At 51.8% G+C, this 21,540-nt stretch overlaps 1 protein-coding gene across 1 annotated transcript in view; it reads left to right on the top strand.

Moving 5' to 3' along the window:
• The window catches only part of IGF2BP1 (insulin like growth factor 2 mRNA binding protein 1), a 29,416-nt gene extending 15,636 nt beyond the window's left edge, over positions 1 to 13,780 (top strand). The window contains exons 3-15 of the mRNA XM_042787383.1: positions 6,297 to 6,345; positions 6,845 to 6,896; positions 7,667 to 7,730; positions 9,428 to 9,709; positions 10,404 to 10,538; positions 10,791 to 10,913; positions 11,403 to 11,538; positions 11,639 to 11,761; positions 12,095 to 12,211; positions 12,350 to 12,424; positions 12,719 to 12,850; positions 13,058 to 13,171; positions 13,576 to 13,780. Of these exons, the coding sequence (XP_042643317.1) occupies positions 6,297 to 6,345; positions 6,845 to 6,896; positions 7,667 to 7,730; positions 9,428 to 9,709; positions 10,404 to 10,538; positions 10,791 to 10,913; positions 11,403 to 11,538; positions 11,639 to 11,761; positions 12,095 to 12,211; positions 12,350 to 12,424; positions 12,719 to 12,850; positions 13,058 to 13,171; positions 13,576 to 13,668 (1,495 nt within the window). The 3' untranslated portion in view covers positions 13,669 to 13,780. The remainder of the gene's footprint in view (positions 1 to 6,296; positions 6,346 to 6,844; positions 6,897 to 7,666; positions 7,731 to 9,427; positions 9,710 to 10,403; positions 10,539 to 10,790; positions 10,914 to 11,402; positions 11,539 to 11,638; positions 11,762 to 12,094; positions 12,212 to 12,349; positions 12,425 to 12,718; positions 12,851 to 13,057; positions 13,172 to 13,575) is intronic.
• Positions 13,781 to 21,540: the final 7,760 nt, after the last annotated feature.

Here is a 21,540-nt window from a genome sequence, read left to right as displayed (position 1 = left end):
CCTCCATGTGGAGCTGGGTCAGGAGGTCTGGATTCATAAAAAGATTCAAATATCTGTCTCTGCTTAAGTATGACCCAAACCTTAGTAATGCCGCATTTGAGGAGGGTATTAAGATCACTGGCATTGCTCGAGCATCATCTGGTGAATTTGGTATGTGGTGATTTTCTTTTTTTTTTTTTGCCTTGCCAGTCTGTGAGCGCTTCCAGCGAGGACCTCGCGTGCCTGGTCCTGCTGGGAAGTCCACGTGTTAGTGGGTTTAATAGTACAACTGACCAGCACGTGGAGAAGCTGAAACACATGTTGGCTTGGAAGGCAACGTAAAAGATGGGAAATCACAGGTGAAGTGGCTAAAGCCTGGAGGCAGATCCCATACAAGCGGATGGATGGTGCTGGGTGGTGCTCAGAGGTGTGGTAGGGATCTGCTTGGGCTTCCACCAGGTACCTCCTTTTTGTGCTTTTGTTTTCTTGTCAATGAAGGGAGTTTAGGGATAATATTCCTGCTTCACGGAGAGGATGGCAAATTGAAAGCCTATCCATTTATAAGGGAAAAGCAAGTAATTTCTGCTACAACTTTTCTTCGAGTCCCCCTGGCAACGTTTGTGTCTTAGCAACCACATTTTCCTATTTAAAAATGTTTAAAACATTAAAAAACAACAACAACAACACATTAAGCACAGGATTAAGTGCTTTCCTGAATCAAAGCCTAACTAGATAAATGAAATGCTGTTAATTGAATCAGGGATGCACTGTGTTTTCAGCCCCCAAATTTGCATAACATTTGCATTTGATTGAACAGCCATCATTAATGTTGTTCAGTTCTAGTAGGTCCCCCCATGTCTCTGGCTTTGGCCATCCTCCTCCTGCCCCGAGGAGCTGCATAAATGGTGTCAGGAGGAGATGGCCAGGATGGGATTGGTACTTGGGGTTGGGGAGAGCTCAGAGCTTGGCTGTATTTCACCATCAGCGCTTGGTGCCTCAGCATCTTGGTGCCTTTAGTCACCTCTGCTTTGAGAAATACATGGTGGGGGATGGAGAAGGTCCAGGAGGTGTTGGATTTAAGGGAGATGCTGTAGCCAATGTCCCACAGAAAGTGTGTCTGGTATGTGTGCAGCTTTGGGGTGACTGCAGAGCTCTTGCTGACACCCTAATGCAGAGCGATGCGGGGTAGAGGACCGGTGGCTCCTGTCATGGTGCTCGGGGTTGTCCCTTTCTTTAGCAGATGTTCACTAAATCAGCCCCTTGCTCTGGGGCTAAAGAGAAATCAAGTTGTCTGGACAAAACCTGGACCAGGCAGGGAAGAGGAAGGAAATCCATGGGGTTGGCAGTGCTGGAGACGGCTGTGCTGTGGGGCCATTGTGCTGGAGGGGGTCACCCCTGTGCAGGGGGTTTTAATTACCCCCTAAAGATGAGCCTTCGTGCTTCGGTAATGCAGGTGGTTGTGAGTGTCATTACCTGTGGATCACAGGGAATCTTGTTTGGGGCTAAATGCTCAAAAGAGAGTACTGAGTCAGGGCGACCCCTGAGCATCCTGTGCCCTCTGCGCGCCCACCGTACTGATCCCTCCAGCTGCCTCCATGCTGCCAGCACTGGTGATGCTTGGGGTCAAATCCTGGTGGGAAAATAACCCCAGGCTGTCAGCAAGCCCCTGCCTCAACCGCGAGGCTCCGTGTGCCGTGGGGCAGGGGAAGGAGGCGCATCCATGGGGTGCGGTAGGGAGATGCAGATTTTATCCTAAGCTCCGCTGCCGGCCCACTCAGCGGCTGTGGGTGCGGCGATTGCTCCTCTCCGAACGCCTCTCCCGCTTTCCGTGCGGAGGGAGAACAGCTCTTCTCTCAGCTGGGATCTGTGGCCAAAACTTTACTGGGAGGAGGTGACCTCACGTCTCGCTGGGGCTCCTTGCCAGAGGCAGGGATGCGCTTGTGCTGGTGATACGACGAGGATCAGCTCTGCTGCCCCAAAGCATCGCCGTGAAATCACCGCGCAGGGCTCGTGCAAAAGGGAGGGGAACCCTCGAGCGAAGCCGGGCTGTGCCGGTGCTGCTTTGCCGTCGCCTCCGGCTCGCAGCGGCCAGCCCCAGCCTCCCGCTGGCCCCCGGCCAGGCTGCCTGCTCCTAACTAGCTAGTGCCCCTTTCTTGGGTCCCTGCCATCGGCACCACCGTGCCAGTCCACTCCAGGGAATTACCAGCAGATTCTTAATTAAGCGGGAGGCTCTGGCCACCCTCTCAAAGGCGATCTCTGGGGATGAGTCCAGGGGTGAGAGAAGGCGGATGCTGATGGGTGAATCTGTGCTTGGATGCTTCCCAGTTTGGCTGAAAAATTAAAACCCAAACCCCCAAAACCTAGTTTAGGTTTCTTAATGACAGTTCTGCCTCCCTGGGGGATCAGGGTTTTCTGCGAGTACCACTCCGCTCGTGCTGCTGACGGGCTGTGGGCACCCGAGGGTGCACGGCTCCGAGGATGTGGCACCGGGAGCCAGTGGTGCCGTGTGGGCTGGGGGGGCTCTGGGTGTGTGAGGGACACAGAATGGTTTCCAGCTGGTTCCGGGGCTGTCAGAGACCAGCAGTGGGTATTTTCTGAATGAACAAGGCTTTCCTTTGCTGCCGCTTTTTTTTTTTGGTTCCTCCTTTCTGGAGAAGAGGTTCCTCCTGGTGCACTTTAGGTTTGACCCACACGGTATCGATGGGCACAGTGTGAGAGGGCGAGAAATCTCCGTGGTATCTGGATATTGCAGAATCTTCCACGGCACTTTGCTCTGTCTCTGCTTTTCCCCCCAGGGAAGTTTTTACCTGTTGGTGTGTTGAGCTCTTTAAAAAACTTGTCGAGGTAAAACCCAAGGAAAGCCTTTGATGGAGCAGATCTTGGTGCTCCCACTTCTCAGGGTAACGAGGGACTGACCCAAGATGCTCGTCTGTGGTGTGGCTCCGTGATGTGGGTCCCATTGCAGCCTCCTGTCACAGTCTGGTGGCAGCAGGGTGGGTGTTTTTTTTCCCCAGGCTGGGGAGGGTTTATTGGGAACATCAAGAGATTTCAACAGTCTCACTTTGCCTCCCGGTTCTGCAGGAGAGCCAGCAGATCTGCACAGGGCTGCTGGCTGTGTTGGCAGGTTTTCGAGGGCTAAGGATGGACGTAGTGAGATGCTAAAATCCCGTTACCACAAATAGCACCACCAGAGCAGGAGGAGGGCGACGCCAGGATCCATCCCTGGGACTTGCGATTCCTCTCCCCTTACAGCCCTGCAGCTGTTCGCCTTCCTCTCTCCACCCCCATTTTTTTTTTTTTTCCTTTTAAAATAAAAAAAAAAAAAAAAAGCCACCAGCACGTGGGCAGAAACCATTCAGATTTGCAAACAGACATTTTTTTTACCAGGTCGATCCGTCCGCTCCGGCTCACCCCAAGGATCTGGGAGGTTCCTGCCTTCGGCATAAGATGAGCAGCATCCCTGAGAGCTGTTGCTTTCTCCCGCAGGCTGGAAATGCTGGGGCTGGTCCGTGGCTCCTGCCCGCCCGAGGGGCACGAGTGCCGGTCCTGGCTGGCAGCCGAGGTCGGGCGAGCGGAGGTTGTGAGAGCCCTTCAGCGGCACGGGAGGGAGGAGCTCCCGCCTTTGGCACATCGTGAATAAAAAGCCGGGGAATCGCCGTCTCGCGGAGTTATTTATTTGGAGTAAAGCTCCGCTTGGCGCGGAGGTGGGAGCGGGCAGAACCGGGCTGTCGCCTTCGGTGGTGCGAAGAGTGGCGTTTCACGACGAGGATTTAAATACAGCAGGACCTGCTTCTAGCAAAGCAAATAGCGGGGTTTATTTATTCATGACTTCCTCTGTAATTCTAACCACAGCCGTTGCTGAGAGCTCAGACGGAGCCGGATTCAAGCAGGGGCTGCTCATCGGAGGGGGAGGTTTCCACCCGCTGTGGGGCAACTCCATGTCGAGCCAGACCTCACCAAAGGGTGAAATATGTGGCCCCGATTCTGCCCCCCCGTCCCGGGGCAGGATGGGCACCGATGGAGATGGGCCAGGAGTCGAGTATTCGGGGTGCCGGCTCATCCCGGGATTCCGTGGAATCCTGCTCTGTTTTGTGCAGCTCACCTGGTTGGGCTGACAAAAGGCCCGTCTCTCCCTCCAAGTGCGGCCTCGCAGGGATTTAATATCCACCAGCGATGGAGGAGCAAATAATCCCAGTGGCGTGGTCACGATGGGAGGAATTACCGGTTAATTAACATATTAATAAAAGCACAGTGGCCCCAGTGAGGCGCAGAGCAGCCCCTCACCTTTCCTAGATGGTGCGGATGCAGGTGATGCTCTGCCCAGGCAGGGCAAGCTCAGAAAAGGAGAGCCGATTCTTATTTATTTATTTATTTATTTATTTGATTTTTAGGGGGAGAAAATTAGATGCCACCAGCGGAATTACAGTGTGAGGACATAAATGGCTCTTTTCTCTCCATAGCACATTTGATTCTGGTCACGTATGTGCAGAACACATGCTCTGCCCATGCAGATGCTTGTAGCGATCCGGACAAGTTTCCGTGGCAGGGGTGGGTGGTGGGAGACCTACGGGGTTTCCTCTATCACTTCAAATCCTTTTGACCCTCCCTGGGCTGTGACATTCTTTGCATTCTGAATTTCTTAATCTCTCTCCCATTCATTTTGGGATGCGGATTAGCATGTAAACGAGAGATCTGAGAGATCTGGTTTCAGAGTGTGCCCCCCACTCCTTTGCTTCCTGCAGCCCCCCACAACATGCTGTGATTTTAAGGATTGGGTTGGTTTCTTTTTCCCCATCCACGCAGTTTGCATCTGTATTAGTGACAAAATTTGGTGTTGCGGAGCGTTCCTGGTGGCTGACCTGGCGGGAGCGCTGAAAATCTCATTTTTTGTGCTTCGTTTTGACTGTTAGAAAGGAGAGTTACCCCAAATCTGGCTGTCCCATTCCTCTGGGCTGAATGTTTGAGAAACCTTTGTTGACTTTGGGAAACATCAGTTCTAGTTTTGTTTGAAACAAACTGACCCAGCCAGGCCTTTCGGGGGTTTTCATGTGTGTGGGTTTGTGTCGGCAGCACGGATCAGAGGGGATGCTTGAGGCAGCTGCTTTTACCTCGCAGGATGAAGGGGCTGAGGAGGAATCCTTACCTGTGTGGCTAAATCATGCCCATGGCTTTGGGCCATTTCATGCTGAGACAATTTCTTCTCATTGACAAATGAGCTGAGCCACCTTCTGAAGTTGTGTAATTAGAAGATAAGGATCTGGAATCTCATTTTCTCTCCTTTTTTTTGGATTATTCCATGCTCTCATAAATACTTTGAATTTGAAACCCAGGTCTGTGATGAGCAGGTCTGAGAGTGTTTACCTGATACAGTGCTCCCAGCGCCGAGCTGCCTGCCATGGTCGTGGCATTTATCTTCCTTTTCTCTAGGCATCTTAAAATTCAGTGGTTTTGGTTATTCCTGAAAACCAGAAGCCGAAGGGGGGGACCAGCCATCCGTGGGGCGGGGGTTGGCACCGTTTGCACATGGGTTGTACACACAAAGCTGCATCCTTCAAAGCCTTGGGCGCCTGAAGGTGTCGTGGCCTTTAGGTGGGGGCTCTCAGGGTGTCGGGGTGCCGGCAGCCGCGGTGGTGTGGCTGCGCGTCGGTGCCGGCGCTGCCGGGCGAGCCGGCGGCTGCTCTCAGCTGTCTGCGGCAGCTGCAGGGCGAGGGGCGGGGGGGGGACACACAGCACCCCCGGGGCAAATTTGGCATCGGAATTAAAAAAAGAGTTTCTATTTTGGGAAAAGCGAGGTTAGGAAAAGCCAAAAATGTGAGCGGAGAAGCAGCCCGAGACCATCTCGGGTGGCGGAGCTGGGATGCCCGTGCCTTGATCTCCCTGGTTAAAATCCAGCTGGGTTTTTGTGTGTGGCAGTGGTGCTCCAGTGGGTCCCACCAGTGGCTGGTGGCATCCCAAGGGTGGTCTCTTCATTCCTCCAGAGCAGGAGGGCAGGTTACATGAACACCCGGACCCCTTTTTGCTTTCTAATCCTTCCATTGAATCTGGCAAAAGTCTCTGCCTTTCCAGCCGTGCCCACGTTAGGGCTCCAGCCAGTGTCGAAACATCAGGGGGATTTAGGCATCTTATTCTTGGGGAAGCTCCCAGTGTAAACCAAGCACTGATTGGGCTGGGTGTAACTAGCCAAAAGCCATCAGAAACCCCAGTAACGTATGGAAATGCAAAACTTGATTAGATACACCAACGTGCAACAGTTCAATGAAAGATGGCCACGTTTTGGACATCAAATCTGCTTTTTAATTGCTTTTCATTTATTTCAGGAGCCGGAAAATTCAGATCCGAAACATCCCACCCCAGCTACGATGGGAGGTAAGAAGAGCAAGCAGAGAAGTGCAGATTAGATTTAAGGACTAATTCCTTCCCCCCCCCCTGGTTTCTGTATTTGGGTTTAAAATTGATTTATCCTTTTCTTTGTTATTAATTGGGTCTAATTATACTAGACTTTGTGTCTATATAGCTTATTCCTCTCTGTTACAGGAGTAAATTCAAGTGGTAGAAACAACATAAGCTACACCAACAAAAATCCCCATTAATAGCAGGGTTATATGATTTTTTTCTATCGTATAAGGAACAAATTGGATCTTTTCTTCCCACTGACTGCCGAGACTTTTCCACAACTCTTTCCCCCCCCTCAGCTGGCTCCGAGGCCCCTTGTTCCAGTGTCCTGGGGCAGGCAAGAGCTTCCTTCATCTAATTGCTTGTGAAATCTTAATGACTAGGAAGCTGCCTTTATTGATTGATTGTATTTCCCTGGTCTGTTCTGACATTCCCAGTGTAAACTAGGGGGTTTTTTTTCTCCCTTTTTCAGGTTCTGGATGGTTTGCTAGCCCAGTATGGCACCGTAGAAAACTGCGAGCAAGGTAAGACTGAAAAAAGATGCCAATCTGCTGTTATTTAGGATATTTTCTGCCCTAGCTATTTTTGGGGGGGGAGGAGGGCGAGGACGGACACACGGTTTTCCTTTGTCAGCAGAAGCCGCAGCTAAAGATGTCAAGAGGTCTCAGCCTGGTTGCTGGGGCTTTTGTTTTTTGTTCCCTGTTGCTAAAAGGCGAGTCTTGTGCGGTGGCTTTGGGCAGAGCACGTGGGTGTCCCTGCACTGGGTGCTGGCTCAGCATCGTTCCCACCACACCTGCGGGCACCCACCAGCAGCCACTTTGGGGGAAGGTGCAGGATGCTCTCCCGAGGCCGGCTGGGGACTATCTGTCTCCGCTCAGCAGATTTTATCTCAGCCTCTAATGGCAATCAGTTCAGACAGGAGGTTTAATATTGCCCCCGGGACGTTTAATGAGAGTAGAGTTACCATAACCCTCCTAGAAATGGAAAGGAGGGCTCGGAGGAGCTCCTGGGACTGTCCCCAGGCTCCAGCGGAGGATGGCAGGATGGAGGTGGCTTTGGTGGCTTTGCTGCAGAGCTCAACGGCGCGTCGGGATCCTTTAAATAAGGCAGGAGGGTTTGTGCTGCTCAGGATGAGTCCCAGCGTGGCCTGAGCCCTTGGACATGCTTCTCCCTCGCAGGAGAAAAATGCTTGCAAATCCCTGGGGAGCCCCTCAAGGGCCTTGTCCGAGGGGGTGTCTCAGCTTTTCGGGGGGCTTTGGCCTGCCTCTCTAATTTCTGCCTCTCTTGCTCACAGTGAACACGGACAGCGAGACGGCCGTTGTCAACGTCACCTATGCCAACCGGGAGCAGACCAGGCAGTAAGTGCCCCGTGGTCCCCAGGAGCTCGGGCTGCCCTCCCCACTGTGGCTCCAGCCCCTTCCCTGCTTGCAGAAAACAGGATTTCCAGTGCTGGGAGTCAGATTACCTCAGAATTCTTAAATTTTGGCTAAAAATGCAGTAAATCTTTGAGGATGCCCTCCCTGAGCTCTGATTCCTTTTCCTTCACCTTCAGATGGACATCTAAGTTTTTAGGTTTTTCTCTGCACTTCAGAGACTAAAAATCTAACTTTTGGCTCAAGAAAAAGTAGAGATTTTCTTGAACCTACATGATTTCAGGAGTTATGTTTCCGGGAAAAGTATTAATGACACCAAATACCATAGGAGCTGGTAGGTGTTAGGCAGCACGTGTCCTTTCTGGCTGATGGCCGTGTCACTGGGACACTTGCAGTTCCTTTCCCCACCCTGCCTGGGGAAGATTGGACTTTGCACTAAATGCAAATGGAAAATTAATTGGGTATTCACCGCTGTTTATTTTGTTTTCCTTTTGCCCCGACGGACGGCTCTGGAAAGGGACAGGATCAGCTCTTGGAGGGCAGCCTGGAGGAGCGCAGGGGTTGATTGATTAGTTTTTAATCCGGGAAGGTTTCCGTCACCGAGGCGGGCATGTCTTAAATGTGGCCACTGCGGCCGCGCCACCGTCCCCGGGGACGTCGCCTGTGGTCACTCTGCCAAAGCGCCGACTTCCAAATGGCCGCCCGGCCGATAATACTTCAGCTGTCAAACCCAAATTCCCTGTGGTTGCATGTGTGGCCGCAGCAAACCTTTGTGGGGGAACCACTGTCTTGTTTTACTTTCTGCAATAACACGAGGCTGTGGAGCCTAGCAAGAGAAACGCTCCCGGCTTGTCCTCCCATCCCCTGTCCATCCACACCAGCCCTGCACTTTGCACCCCGTAAGGTGAAATATTTTTGAGTTTCTTTTACCAGGAAGCACCCAGTAAAAGTGTTTCATGCAAGTAGTTTTGTTCTCAGATCTGCAGCCCTTCTGCCTTTTCCTCCTCTGGGGACGTGTGTACTTCATTGAGCACCTTTCTCTGGTCCCTTCACACCCTGCACTGTTGGGGCTGCTAGCAGGGAAACTCTCTGTTCAGCCAGTTTTAGGAGGTTTTTGTGTTTTGTTGTTTTGGTTTGGTTTGGTTTTTTCTTTGATTATTATTTTTTTTGCAAGAGTTGAGCCACTGACCGCTTTCTGGAGAGCTGCAGTTTGTGTTGTCTCCATAGAAAGCCGGGGAGGTTTGAAGGAGCTGCAGAGAGCAGTGGCCAAAGCCATCGCTTTGCTCTTGCTGCCAGCCCCATCTATCGACAGCTTTCAGCTCTTGCAGTCCCTGAAGTCCTGCCGGGAGAGGGATTTGAGATATCGGATAAAAATCGTAAGGCGGAAGAGATGTGGGAATTGCTCCCTTGCATGATCCTGTCCTTGCCCTGGGTGCTTGAAGAGGTTTCCCTTAAAATACTTTGTCTCATCCAGGCTGGGTGGAAAGTCCTGCCAGGTCCCCGCAGCATCGGTGACATCTCCTTTCCCGGGTCCTGGTGCTTTCTCACCGGGCATTACACCAGGGGGGGGGTTTGGCCCATTTTGGGTTGAGCTGATGCTGATGCGCTGCCGCTCGGTGCGGGAGCGTGCCAGGAGGGGCCCTTCCCCCCCCCCCCCCCCCCAACCCCTTCTACCCTTTCAGAGCCATCATGAAGCTGAACGGGCACCAGCTGGAGAACCACGCGCTGAAGGTCTCCTACATCCCCGACGAGCAGTCCATGCAAGGGCCGGAGAACGGGCGGCGGGGCGGCTTCGGGGCGCGCGGTGCCCCCCGGCAAGGCTCCCCCGTCACTGCGGGGGCTCCCGTCAAGCAGCAGCCGGTGGATATCCCCCTCCGCCTCCTGGTGCCCACCCAGTACGTGGGTGCCATCATCGGCAAGGAAGGGGCCACCATCAGGAACATCACCAAGCAGACTCAGTCCAAGTGAGTCCATTCTCCCACGAGCCACCTTGCATCTTGGTGAGCTGAGTGGTCTGCAGTGATAGACGAGGCTGGATTTTTTTTTTTTTTTTTTTTTTTTTTGAGAACGGGCTATTTGAGGCCCCGCTAGCTCTCCTGCTGTGCAGGGCAGTGTGCCCAAGAGCCACCTTCCCGTGCCCTACCCCAGGCAGGCTTTCTTGGCTGCACTTCCCTACGTGTGACCCTTTGCCGGGGCTGCCCTGGCTGGGACGGGACCTGGGCAGGCGCGTGGGCAGGTCGCTGCTTCAGCCCATCTCATTTAGCACAGGCTTGCTGAGCTTCACCCGCCTGCTGTTACATTTGAGCCCCGAGCTTGTGTTGGCTACGGCTCTTGTCCCCCAAGGAAGGCTTTATCTAAGACGTGAAGTGATGGACAGCCCATCCCGTCCCCCAGGCATGTGCTTGTTCCACCACCTAATCACTCCTGTTGCTTAAAATAAATAGATGCTGATGCCTTATTTGGATTTCTGTGATTTGAGCTTTTAGCTGTTGCATCCGTGAGCCCAGAATTAATTCCTCTTGCCTTCCCTGGGTGCATGTAACCTTACAGTCAAGTGTGAGCTCCGGGCGGTTGGTGGGGAGCGGAGCAGCCGGTGCTCGCGCTGCCGGGAAGCCCCAGAGCTGCTCCCCCTCCCCAGCACCCATCCCCTGCTTGCAGGATTGATGTGCACCGGAAAGAAAATGCGGGAGCCGCAGAAAAAGCCATCAGCATCCACTCCACCCCTGAGGGCTGCTCTGCTGCCTGTAAGATGATTTTGGAGATCATGCAGAAGGAGGCAAAGGACACTAAGACGTAAGGTTTCCCCCTGGCCCATCCTGTCCCACCTGCGGCTCTTCGCTGGGCTCTGGTACTGTCCCAACCCCCGGGGCTGGGTGATGCTCCCCTGTGTGCCGGAGCTTTGCTTTGGGGGACCCAGGGACTCCAAGCAAGGGGACTTGAGCTTCCCCCATTCCTCTGTACCAAATCTCTTCTGGCTGCAGTAATCCTTCATGTTGTTTTTTTTTTTTTTGTTTTGTTTTTTTTTTCCCCTATTCCTCTCTCAAGAGCTGATGAAGTGCCTCTGAAAATCTTGGCCCATAACAACTTTGTGGGGCGCCTGATTGGCAAAGAAGGGCGAAACTTGAAGAAAGTGGAGCAGGACACAGAGACAAAAATCACCATCTCATCGTAAGGCTCCTCGCGTCCTTTGGGGAAACAAGGGCAGACCTTCCTCAGGTTGGGGTGGATGGGGAGGACGAGGAGGAGGTGGGTGATGCGATGAGAGTGGGCAGAGATGCCTGTCTGTCAGCTGGGAAGCCAGCCTGTGGCATGGGTGCTTTATTCCCCAAAGTTCTCTTGAAAAATCTTGGCTCTGTATTCCCTGTATTCCCCTCCCTGTCCCTTCAGGGCTGCAGGGCTCAAGACTGGCTGGTTTGATGGCTGGGATGGGGATTTAACTGTTAATCCATGTTTTTAGGGAAGGCAGAGTGGATTTGCCAGTGCAAACCATGATGCTGGTCCCTGCTCTGACTGGGACCAGGAGGTCCCAACACACGGTGGCAGTAGCACCCAGTGTCCCCAGCACCCCAATAGCACCCATCAGAAGGACTGGAGAACCCAGCGTAGCACTGGTCGGTCAGGGCAGGGTCTCGGCGCTGACGCTGGCTTTCCCATCAGTTTGCAGGACCTGACTCTCTACAACCCCGAAAGGACCATCACGGTGAAGGGCTCCATCGAGAACTGCTGCAAAGCAGAGCAGGAAATCATGAAGAAAGTGAGGGAAGCCTACGAGAACGACGTGGCCGCCATGAGCGTGAGTGGGATTTGGTCCCGCCCTGCACCTCAGCTGATGGGAGCTCTCGAGGAGGATGCCCCAATAAAAGCAATGAGCATTTTTCTCCTCTCGCCCTCAGTTGCAATCTCACCTCATCCCTGGCCTTAACCTGGCTGCAGTTGGCCTCTTCCCTGCCTCTTCCAACGCAGTACCTCCTCCGCCGAGCAGTGTCTCAGGGGCTGCACCGTACAGCTCCTTCATGGTAGGTGAACACCAGGCAGCTCAAACCATTCCTGCTTCCAGCTCGGGGATCTCCCCTGTGTGGAGAAAGACCCTGGCGATGGTCAGGGTTATGCCCTCAGCGTCCCCTGCTGTCAGCAGGCAGCTCAGATCCGGCGTGGGTGCAGGATCTGGATTTGCAAACGCGGTGGAGAAGGTGTTCAGAGCCCCCAGGGACCGGTGGTGGCTCAGCCCTGCGCCTTCGGGAGGGGTGTGTGGGCATCACTTGGGTGGGGACTTGGAGCCTTGACCCCCGTGGTGGCACTGAGCCCTGAATGGGGACACCGAGCCCTGACCGGTGACGTTGGACCCGCAGCCTCCGGAGCAGGAGACGGTGCACGTCTTCATCCCCGCGCAGGCGGTCGGTGCCATCATCGGCAAGAAGGGCCAACACATCAAGCAGCTCTCCCGGTTCGCAAGTGCCTCGATCAAGGTAGGGTTGCCCCGGTGGGGACCCCCGCCCCTCTGCCAGCACCTCCCTGAGCAGGGGGGCCTTTCTGGCTGGGAAAACTACCCAAAAAGCCCAGGGTGGGGTCCGATCCTGCAGCTCCCATCTCTCTCCCCTCTCCAGATTGCTCCTCCGGAGACGCCGGACTCCAAAGTGCGCATGGTCGTCATCACGGGCCCTCCAGAAGCTCAGTTCAAGGTTCCCCCTGCGCTGCCATCGCCACGGGGGATTCAGGGAGCAGGGAAGGGAGGAGCAGGGTGGTGACCCCAGTTTTGAGCCCCCACCCCCCCCGTCTGTGGCTGGGTTAACCCAACGTCAGCTCTCCCAGGGGCTGGGCTGGTTGAAACCCTGAGGAATTGGGATTTCATGGGATGCTGGCGGGTCCCAGGGATGGGGACCCCCGAGCCGGCCGCACGCCTGTGCGGCGGTGGGGACACGCGGGGGAAGGATGTCTCGGATGGCGCCTGACTCCGCGCTCCATCCCCTCCGCAGGCGCAAGGCAGGATTTACGGGAAGCTGAAGGAGGAAAACTTCTTTGGACCGAAGGAAGAAGTGAAGCTGGAGACGCACATCCGGGTCCCCGCCTCGGCCGCCGGCCGGGTCATCGGCAAAGGGGGCAAAACCGTAAGCAGAAGCGGTGCTTGGGTGGGGGACACGCACACACACACACACACACACACACACACGGCCCTGGGAGGGTGGCTGCTGCTTCGTGGCAGTGCCTGGGGACACCCCAGGGACAGATTTCCCAGGGGACGGGGCTGGGATTTCCCGGAGGGGCTCGTCCCTCCCGCACGGCGCGACGGGGTGGCCGCTGCCTCTTCCCGGCAGGTCAACGAGCTGCAGAACCTGACGGCAGCGGAGGTGGTGGTGCCGCGGGACCAGACCCCCGACGAGAATGAGCAGGTCATCGTAAAGATCATCGGGCACTTCTACGCCAGTCAGGTATGGCCCCAGCAGCTCCTGAACTAACACTAGTGGATTCTCTGATGGCTTGTACGGGGTTGTGTCCATGTGCATATCCTCCTGTGGAAGTTTTTTTCCACGCCTGGCTGATGGTGTTTGTGGAAGTGGGTGATGGTGAGCTGTGCCTTTTCCCGTGGGTGATGGTGTGGGGTGGTGGGGGAAGCAGGGAGAGCTGTAGGAGCGCATGCACACGCAGAGCGTGCCCTGCCAAACCCGACTTCTGGAGGAAAGCACACTCAAAATAGGGCAGGAAGGGATTTCCAGGAGCTACTTCTCCCAGCCTGGCTGAGCTCTGTAGCATCTTTCACGACACGCAAAGCCGCTTCCCTCACCCCTGGGGTCCCCCCTCCCAGCTCCCCCCTTTTTGCTCTTCTCATCCGCAGATGGCTCAGCGCAAGATCCGAGACATCCTGGCCCAGGTGAAGCAGCAGCACCAGAAGGGACAGAGCGGCCAGACGCAAGCGCGGAGGAAATAAGAGCAGCACCGACACCAACGTGAAAAGCGGAACAAGCCAATGCCGGGCTTAAGAGTGGCTGGGAATCAGTTACCGTAGACAGATGCTAATTTTTTCATTAACCAATTGAGATTAAAAGGCAGTTTGATTGGCTTCCGAGGTAGATGGCTAGGGTAAGAAGAAGAAGAAGAAGAAAAAAAAAAAAAAAAAAAAAAAAAAAAAAATTGGATCCGTTTTTAGCTCCATGTGCCAGGACAGCTACTTAAATGAAGCGAGAGGTGCTGGAGCGTGCCGGGCCAAGGGGCTGCTCTGCCGAGGCCGGCGCGGTGCCGGGTGCCCAGGGACGATGGTGCGGTGAAGCCGCGGCCACCGCGGCGCTGGGCCCCTCTCGCGGGTGCAGCATTTGCCCCTCTCATTTAAGTAGCCCCTGGAGGTCCTGTCCCAGCCGGGGCGCCCGGCGGCTGCATCTCCTCGACCTTTCACTCCCTCCCTCCTCACGGCTGGTGGGTATTCCCAGAGCAACGTTACGATTTTTGGAGCGTTTAATTTTGATTTTTTTTTTTTTTTCCCCCCAATTTTTTTTTTTTTTTTTTTTTTTTAAAACAGATTCCAGTGGATTCTTGCCAATCCCTGTTGGTAATGAGATCCATTGTGGGCAAAAAAAAAAAAAAAAAAAAAAAAAGGAAAAGAAAGATACAAAACTCACCTTAGTACCAAATGTATTGGGGTCCCTTGGGAGCTCTGCACCGCTCCAGTCTCAGAACCACCGGCGGGCGGGAGGGCAGGATTCCTCCTGCCTGTGCTGCCTGCAGTGCAGTGCCTTGTAAAGCCTTAGAAGCCAGGAGAGCACCTCTATTTTCCAGGATGATTTTTTTTTTTTTTTTTCCTTTCAGTTGTTCAAATGTTTCTTTTCATTTTAGGTTAGTTTAAAGAAAGACTTTTTTTTTTTTTAATTTTTTTTTTTTTTTTTTTTTGGAAGCCTATGAAATAATGGCAGAAGCGGGACATGCGACCTTTTTTCTCAGTGATCTCCGCTGCGGAGGTGACGACCTGTCCTAGAGATGAGGCAAACTGTCCGGGGAAGGCAAGGGGCGAGGGAAGGGCTTTTGCTTTTCCCTCCTCCCTTCAAGCAACAGCAATAAACCACCACCAAAAAAAAAAAAAAAAAAAAAAAAGGCAAAGAAACCCCTGCTTGGTAGGAAACATTGAATTAATCTTCATCTCTTTAGTAATCAGATTATGGGAACTAAATGCATGCAGAATGGTTTTGGGGGTCGGGAGGGAGCCGGAGGGGTTGAGGGGTGCAGCGGAGCGATGCCCGGTGCAGGGGACTCGGCTTTGCCGCTGATCCGGGGCCGGTTTTGTGCCCGATTCCTTTGCCCTGTCCTCTGCCAGCTGCTCTCGGCCTCCGCTTCCCCACCCGGGGCGGGAGGTTTGTGCCCTGAAATCCCATCGGAGCCTCCGGGGGCTCAGCCGTGGGGGAATACAGGGTTTTTTTGTTTTTCAGAAAACACCCAGGGAATATATTTATTAGCAAACTTGGGGGGAGTTGCCAGCTCACATGAACTCCCCTGGGGCTGTTTGTGTCTTATTCCTCCCCCCCTCCAAATCTGTCTAGGTGGGGAAAAAATATTCTTGAAATTTGGCACATTTTTATTAGTTTATAGAGATATTTTTTTTGTTATTTAAAAAAAAAAAAAATCCACCCCACCAACCACCACCCTTTCTGCAGTAAGAATAACTGTTCTCATGAGACGATACCAAATATATACGTCAAACGAATGTAATATGGTTACTGATTCCCGTCACTCTTATGTGGATTTTATATTTAGATATATTTTAATGATTTGTTTTTAATATTGAGTATTCAGAAGGGACAGTAACTGCTGCCATCGCCTCTTCCAGGCAGGGGAAGGTCTTGTCTCCATGGTGGGGCTGGGGCAGCCCCTGTGCCACGTTTTTTTTTTTGCTGCAAATCCAGCTGAAACGTGGATTGATGCTGATTTTCCTGCAAATGGGGTCAGGAGGGTAGAAAAGCAAAATTGGGATTAATTCTGGGGGCGAGGGATGATGCTGGATCCCTCACTCACTGTGTGGCTGGAGAGCTGGGAACAACCCCCAAGTGAGCAATTTGAGACTAAAAGGAGGGAATTTGGAACAAACCTCACACTGATGCTTTTACCTGTTTATTTTCTGAAGTGGAGACCAGCCCTTCCGCTCGAGCAGGCGTTTTCCTGGGCGCATCCTCCAAAGCCAAACCCGGCTTGAAATTCAGTTCATGCAGCATCAGGAAGGTGGGTGGTTCATTGATAAGGGAACACGGCAGCAGTTACTGTCCTTTAAACCATTGCAACAACAGGGAGATGTGGGGGAAGACCAGGTATTGCTGTGTGTTTGAGCAATGAGAGAAAAAAAAAAAAAAGAAAAAAAAAAAAAAAAAAAGAAGAGAAAAGAAAAAAAAAAAGCTACCTCAAGGTATGAAGTTACCTCAGCAATTGATTTTTTTTTTTTTTTTTTTTTTTTTGGGCTTGCTGATATTTTATATAAAAGCTGATAGTCTTGAATATTTTATTTTTTTAATGAAAAGAGAAGTTAAGTTTCATAATTTCTTATGAGCCAGGAGTTATGTGCAGGTAACCAAGTGTTATGAGCTCTCTATGGAGAACGACAGGAATTTCAGACATAGTGGAAAAGATGGCAGCAGCTATTTTTTTTTTGGCCTTTTCAAGCCAGTTAATGAATTTCACCACAACACAAGAGCTGTCAGATGTCGCGACTCTTCGAGACCTTGGACAAATTGGAGCCCACCAACTTTTTCAATTGGAAAAGCTTAATTTCTTTCCTTTTTTTTTTTCTTTTTTTTTTTTTTTTTTTAATAAATGAAATTCAGAAAAAACCAACCAAATCCTGCCACTGGCTGAAAGGCCTTTCTCAGTCCAACTCCATCGAGAAATCAAATTATGAAAGAGCTTTGGGATCAGAAACCTTCCACTCCCGGGGATGTGAGGACGGACTCCTAGGCAGCGTTGACTATGCAAAGTGGGGTACGTGGGGTTTGCTGGTATTTAAACCACACCAGCTCAGGCGATTTTTTTTCAAACACTTGGAAGCCATATATATATATATATATATATACACATATATATACATATTTATATATATATATCTCAGAACCCAAACGAATTGGCCTCCTGTGTTGCCACGGAGGCAGCGTCAAACCATCTTCTCCACTATGATGCTGTTTAATATTTTACAGAGATTTGCCTCCGTTTTACCGAGGATAAGCAATTTAAAAAAAAAAAAAAAAAAAAAAAAAGTGAAAAGGAGAGGGAGAAATTAATAGGAGCCAATTTTTTTTTTATATAAACGCACATGGAGGAGAGAGAGGATGCATCCAACCCTGAGGACCGATGGGCCCAAACCTCTCTGCCCGCTCTAAAAGGTTCACGGGGGTTTCTTTTAAGTCCCATCTTGCTATTTTTCACCATATCTGCAGGAAAATGAGCCTTGCTTGAATCATAGTTAAAAAATACAAAAAATTCGGTGGTGGTAAAGTGAATTTGGAAGCAGCAGGTGCTGCGGTCCCCATCCCGCCGCCCCCCCAATATTTGGGGTGGGTGAGGAGCGTGGGATCCGGCCAGTCACTGGTGGTAGGGGAACACTGACCCTTTTTTTTTTTCCATAAATTTGGGGTCAAAGGAGCAAAATTAAGGCTTGGCAGCACCTGGCTGGCAGTTCCTGCCCCTCAGGGCAGTGGGAGAGGGGCTTCCGTGGGGTTTTCCTAATTTTTTTAATTTTTTTTTTTTTTTTTTTAGGAAGACTGATATTTGTCCTAGGAAAAACGGTTTCTTATTACTTGAAATCTCTGGCTCTCTACTTTTTTTTTTTTTCAGCCTTGCACAGAACAGTGTATTCAGACATCGGTGATTATAATTGTCTTTTTCTGACAGCAAGCGTTTTTGATAACTGGTTCAAACTGTATCATTGAGGGATAAAAAAAAAAAAACAACCAAATCCCACCCCAAGCACCCCCAGTCCTGTTGATCTGGTTGTTGCAGTGAGAAGATATTGACCTAAAATCTGATGATTCAGGGGAAACCTTTGATGCTTTTTCCCATCCCCAAGCTAATCCCGTTGCTGTAACATAGGAGTGATCAGTGATTTTTTTTTTTTTTTTTTTGGGGGGGGAGGAAATCTCTTTGTTTTCCCAAGGGAAATTATTTATATAAAGTGATTTGCAGTAAGGAAGACGCCTCCAAGCATCTCCCATCTTTCTCTGGAGCCACGCTGAGCTGGGAAGAATGAAAGCAGGATAACCCAGGATCCCCGGCACGGCGGCCGGTGAGATGGGTGGCAGGAGACACGAGCAAGCCCTGGATCAGGCCTGGGATGAATAAGCAGGAAAAAAACAAAAACAAAAACAAGTTCTAGTGAACCCCGAAAACGAGCAGGAAGGATCCCTGGCCCCACGGTAGCCCTTCTAGCTGCTCTCTTTGTGCCAGAATAAAAGGTAATTTAGGGGCAACATCTGCACGGAGGGGTGAGATGTGCCATCAGCTCCTCCTTGCCTTGCTTCTATCCTAGCAGAAATAATTTGGTTTTATTTTTTTCGTTTTAATTTTTTCTTTCCCTCATGAGCAAGGAGCAGCCTCAGCCCTGCCCCGTCCTGGGGTGCGCAGGGCGTCGGCTGCTGTCCTGAAACATCCTTGTCCGTGGGGTGAGGAAGGATGTGGAGCTTTAAAGTTGGGGCAGGGGGACGTAGGGAGCCTCCGGGCAGGATTGGGGGACAGGGTAAAATGGGTTTCTGCTCGCTGGGTCACGCCGGGGAGGAGCCGCAGGCAGCGCGTGCGCCGCTGGCCGCCTCTGCTGCCGTGGGGCAAAAAAGCAAGCAAGCAAGCAAAGCACTTCTCCGTGCCTCAGTTTCCCCCCGGGGGGGTGATGCTGCTCTCCTACCTCACAGGGCTGCTGTGAGGATGAACAAATTCACGTCTTGGAAGCACTTGCAGCTCCTCGGTGCCGTATCCCGTACAGAGCATCGCCAGAATGAGCAGCCGCCGCCGCACTACGGAGAGACTTGGATTTGGGGGTTCGCCTCATTTTAGTGCTATCGGAGTCTTCTTTTGCCGTTCAGCTGGAGGAAAAGGGAGAAAAAGGAAACAAAATTAATCCCCAAATCCCAGCTAATGTTTCTTCTCTTCCAAGCTCTGAACACTTTCTCGGCTGCTAAAGCATTTGTGGGCTCAGCAGCGATGCCGGGGCTGTGCTTCCTCCCCGCAGCCTGACCCGGCTGACGAGCGTGGAAGGGTTTTACGGAGTCAAACTAGAGGAAAATCCATTGTAAATATTGAAAAGAAACTGCCTCTAAGCTACATTTTATCTTTCCTGGGCATTAGGTTTTGGGTTTGTTTTTATTTTTTTAGTGCATTAAAAAAAAAAAAAAAAAAAAAGCAGTAAAAGTTAGTCAGGTAGTTAATCAGTGCTAGAAAACAAAAAATCTTTTAATTTCTAGCTCCAACTATTTTGAGTGTTTTCTAGACTCTGAAAAAAAGACCAGAAATGCAGACTTGGTATAAGACAGTTGAAGACATTTCTTTAATTTCTTTCTATTGATGTAGGTCTTCCCTCCCTGTCCCCTGCTGGTCCACACAACATAGGCTTTTAATATTGTTGGAACTTCCTTATTTTCAGAGAACTTAGTAATTGAGGGTTGGGTGTTTTTGGGTTCTGATTTTTTTTTTTTTTGGTCATTTTTAATTTCTTTTAAAATTCTTTTTTCCGCTGTAGCTTTTTTGTTTTGTTTGGATGAAATCGGTGCGATCCTGTGAAACGTGTATTCTCCCGAGAGGGCACAGAAATATTTAAGCATCTTTATAACACGCTGGCTCCCGGCAGCCGCTCGGGCTGTGCCGGGCTGTGGTTTTTCCCGGCCAGTGGGTGCAGGATTTGGTTATGGATTTGCTTTGGGAGCTGGAAGCGGCGATGGGGCACTGGGAACGAGCGGTGCTTGAGCTCGGGAGGCTTCGATCTGCTGGTTGGTGGTGGGCGGCCACGGGCCATGTACTGGGCGCTTGGGAAGCGGCCTCGGAGCGGGTGCTCGGCGATAACTGTTCGAGGCTGGAATGAATTTGGGATGCCCGAATGCTGCTCCGCATCGGCAGCGTGTGAGGAGGAGAGAGATGTGTCCCTGTTAGGTCGAATCCACCTTTCTTCTTTGTTTTGTTTTGTATTTTTTTTTTTTTTTTTTTTAATTCATTTGTGATTGTGGATGAGATCCAGAGCAGAGCAAAAACAGCCAGAGGCTCTTAAATCATGAATTTTTTTTTTGGAGACCGTGCAGGTGCTGCGGGCTGGAAACGTACACGTGCAAACTACCTCAGAGCTGACAGGGAGCCCCGAGGGACGGACGGGGGGGGGTCCCTCACCTCACCCCCCACGGCAGGATCCGGCCTCCGGCACCCCCGAGCTCAGCAAAGACCCTCTCGGCTGGTGGGGAGGCAGTTTTGGCATCTTGGCTTTACACCCGGTGGGTAGGGAGAGCTGTGTGGTGGAGGAGGAAGAGGAAAGCCGAGGAGGAAGGCTCTGGAGGATGCCGGGTGGGTGGTGGGATGGGACAGTGGCTGAGTTGAACCCCTTGAAAAGTCAGCCCTGGGCTGACTCGGGCGTGCGTTTGATCCCTGCGGCTTCTTGTACGTTACAGAGTTCTTTAGGGTTTTTTTTTTGTTGAAGATGAATACCTCTCTGAGCGGTGGCGGGGCGTGGCAGCGGCGGGATGCTCTGCTGGACCACGGCAGTGGGATGCTGTGCTGGACCACGGTGGAGGGATGCTGTGCTGGGCCGTGGCAGTGGGATGCTCTGCTGGGGTGCGGCGGTGGGATGCTGTGCCGGGGTGCGGCGGTGAGATGCTCTGCTGGACCACGGCAGTGGGATGCTGTGCTGGACCACGGTGGAGGGATGCTGTGCTGGGGGATGAGGGGATGCTGTGCCGGACCACGACAGCACCCCATCCCTGCCAGTGTGGCAGAGCAGCGGGTTATGAACTGTGGATAGTATTTGGGTGCTGCGGATCAGCCCGATCTAACACCGAAAGGGATTTTTTGCTTTAAAAAAAAAAAAAAAAAAAAAAAAAAATTAATCATTTAAGCTCCAGGAGTCGGGATGTGCGCCAGAACTGAAGCCATTTTTTTGGACCAGTTTGGGAAGCGGTCTCTGTAAAGCGACGCCAAGTCCAGCAGGAAGGAGTTTGCTGATGTTTTGGGGTGGGAAGGGCTGATCCGGAGCACGGCCCCAGCAGAGGGAGACTGGGAACGGCGCTGGGCTCGCTGGCGCTCCCATTGCTGTCGGCAGATCATCCTGGGAAATTGATGGGATTGACCGGAATCAGGGCAGAAAATAATCCTTAAAATGGCCTTAATGGGTGTGAGCGTTTGTTATCCAGCAGTTAATTGCGTTGGTTCATTCGAAGTGCATCTGGATTAAGCTCGGGATCAAGTTCCTTGACTTCAGGAGGAAATCTGGCCCTAAACGTGACACCCCCCCCCATGTCACTGCCGCCTCCGTCGGCTCCCGTGGCCAAATTGATACCCGGCAAATATTAGGGTGGCTCCAGAGGAGGCGAAACCCCCCGTGAAGCCCGAAATTTCCTGAGAGCCCCGAGCGGCTGGTGCCTGTGGAGTCCCTCAGCTTCACCGCACGTCAAACCCAGGGGCACAACCTTATATATAACCAATTCATTTTTGTTTATCTACCTCTTAGCGACAATAGATTAAAAACTAGGTAGTGGCAACTCCACATGCTGTAGTTTAGGGGAAAAAAAAAAACTACTCTCTTTTTTCCAAAGAAAAATGTTCTTTAAAAATAGAATTTATGGGCTTTCTTTTCACTTTAAAGTGGTCA

The sequence above is a fragment of the Tyto alba genome, unplaced genomic scaffold (assembly GCF_018691265.1).
Source record: "Tyto alba isolate M040663 unplaced genomic scaffold, T.alba_DEE_v4.0 Super-Scaffold_12, whole genome shotgun sequence".
Taxonomy (NCBI): Eukaryota; Metazoa; Chordata; class Aves; order Strigiformes; family Tytonidae; genus Tyto; species Tyto alba.
The sequence above is the reverse complement of the archived record's forward strand: the minus strand, read 5'-3'. Positions and strand labels throughout refer to the sequence as shown.